The sequence below is a fragment of the Peromyscus californicus genome, unplaced genomic scaffold, assembly GCF_007827085.1.
Source record: "Peromyscus californicus insignis strain IS unplaced genomic scaffold, ASM782708v3 Scaffold_8__1_contigs__length_139910024, whole genome shotgun sequence".
Classification (NCBI taxonomy): domain Eukaryota; kingdom Metazoa; phylum Chordata; class Mammalia; order Rodentia; family Cricetidae; genus Peromyscus; species Peromyscus californicus.
In genome coordinates this window covers 42,085,631-42,087,799 of record NW_026294606.1, presented here as the reverse complement: position 1 = coordinate 42,087,799, position 2,169 = coordinate 42,085,631, and the positions used below count along the sequence as shown (strand labels likewise).

Here is a 2,169-nt window from a genome sequence, read left to right as displayed (position 1 = left end):
GGATTTTAATCATCAACTCTTCCTTTTGAAACCCAAAAAGACTGGCTGTAGCCAAATAACTCAAAAGAAAGGAATCCATCAAGATTTTTAGACAGCAAAAGTTAAAATTTTTAAATATTTTCTTCTTAAAAGATTAGTGGATGTGTGGTTGACAGTTTACAAAATGTGAGATAACAACTCACTTGATCTTGCTGGTAATTCATGAAATAGTTAATTCTTTTTTTCCCCAAGACAGGGTGCTTTTATGTATCTCTGGCTGTCTTCGCACTTACTATGTAGACCAGGCTGACCTTGAACTCACAGAGATCCATCTGTGACCTGACTTCCAAGTCCTGGGACTAAAGGCATGCATCATTACACCCAGTTATGAAATAGATAATTCTTGAATAGAAATTTAAGCCTTGGTAAACATCAAGCTAAATTCTTTTTACTTATTTTCCAAAATGACATTAAAAATTTATATATTTTTGTTGTTTTGAGTCATCCTCATTGTTGTTTTTGTTACTATTGCTGTAGCTTGACAAAACTGATCAGTAAGCATTTATTTATTTATTGCCAATTCCTTAGGTTTCTACAACAGATCTCTAGATAGATACAAAGCAACTTAGTTATGTGGCTGTCTTCATGCTCATGCAAACTGAAGACAAATTAGGCTTAGAGTTTACAATGAGTGAAGAAATCATAGCAGTATGATGGGAAGATATACGTAGATAGAACAGAACTAATGGATGCTAAAAAGATAATGTTAGAACTAAAGCCACAAATGCAGAGGATGGGTCTAAAAGTTAGGTCTGCTCTGTTCCTCTGTGATACAATGAGACAAGAAGCCTCCTCATTGCTCCTTTCATGTCCTTGTTCCTCAAAGTATAGATAAAAGGGTTAAGCATAGGAGTCACCAAACTGTAGAACAGAGACAGAAGTTTGTTCTTGTCCTGGGAATTAGAAGATGAAGGTTGTACATACATGCTGATTACTGGTCCATAGAAAAGAGACACAACAACAACATGAGAACCACATGTATTAAAGGCTTTCTTCTTGCCCTCTGAGGAACGAATCCTCAGCACAGTAGCTACAATGAACCCATAGGAAACAAGGATAAGTGACAAGGGAACCAGGGAGTAGAAAGTCCCTACAATGGAGAGCATAGCTACGTTGAATGCAGTGTTAGCACAGGACATCTTGATCATCACTGGGACCTCACAGAGAAAGTTGTCTACCTTGTTGTTTCCACAAAGTGGTAGCTTGACAGTGAGGGTTGATTGAAGCAACGAGTTAGCCAAACCACTCAGCCATGCCATGGACACCAGGAGGATACACAGTTGCTGGTGCATGATGGATGGGTATCGTAGGGGCTTGCATATGGCAATGTAACGATCCAAAGACATCACAGCCAGGAGGATGCACTCTGTAGCCCCCAGGAAGTGAAAAACATAAAACTGTGTCACACAGCCCCCATAACTGATAGATTTATCTGGGCCCCAAAGATTCAGAAGCAGCTGAGGGATGGTGGTTGTAGTAAAACACAGGTCCAAGAAGGAGAGGTTAGATAGGAAGAAGTACATTGGGCTGTCCAGTTGGGGGTCTATCCTGGATAGAACAATAATTGAGATATTTCCCAGCATTGTGCAGATATAAGCAACAAGCACCATTATGAAGAGGGGCATTTCCAGCCATGGATGGTTGGAGAAACCCAAAAGAATGAAGATCTTTGGAGCACTTTCATTGCCTAGATTCATTACTTTTGTTGACTGGTGAATTCAAGTGAAGGTGAAGACTTGTATTTTAGTATGGAATTTCTATGACAGTCAAGATATGGAGTTAAATAAAATAACATGAGTTATTAAGAGACTTTTCTTGGAATGTCACTTCACTGAACTGATTTAATATTTGAAAGCATGAAACAAATATTGCCTTTTGTTACCAACAAGAGAAAGATTAATGATTCTATACATTTAAGCAAGAATTACAATACAGCATATTCTAATAGAATAATAGACAAGTAAAGAAAAAGTTAGATTGATCTTATGTGAGCTAGAAGAATAAGGATAATAAATGGATGATCTAAAGAATGCCTAGGAACCACTCATGTTGACTTACCTCATGTTAAATTCTGACATCTGTGATCTACTGACCTTCACCATGCTCTAGTTAGATTAAAGGTTGGTTTAG

The 2,169-nt window shown here is 37.9% G+C and overlaps 1 protein-coding gene across 1 annotated transcript; it reads right to left on the bottom strand.

Moving 5' to 3' along the window:
- Positions 1 to 785: 785 nt before the first annotated feature.
- LOC128104417 (olfactory receptor 2B11-like) lies at positions 786 to 1,736 on the bottom strand. The gene has a single exon (XM_052729320.1). The coding sequence runs from the start codon at positions 1,734 to 1,736 to the stop codon at positions 786 to 788; it is 951 nt and encodes a 316-aa protein (XP_052585280.1).
- Between the last annotated feature and the right edge of the window lie 433 nt (positions 1,737 to 2,169).

Coding starts and splice junctions, on each gene's coding strand:
- LOC128104417 (XM_052729320.1), bottom strand. CDS start 1,736: ATGAATCTAGGCAATGAAAGTGCTCCAAAGATCTTCATTCTTTTGGGT.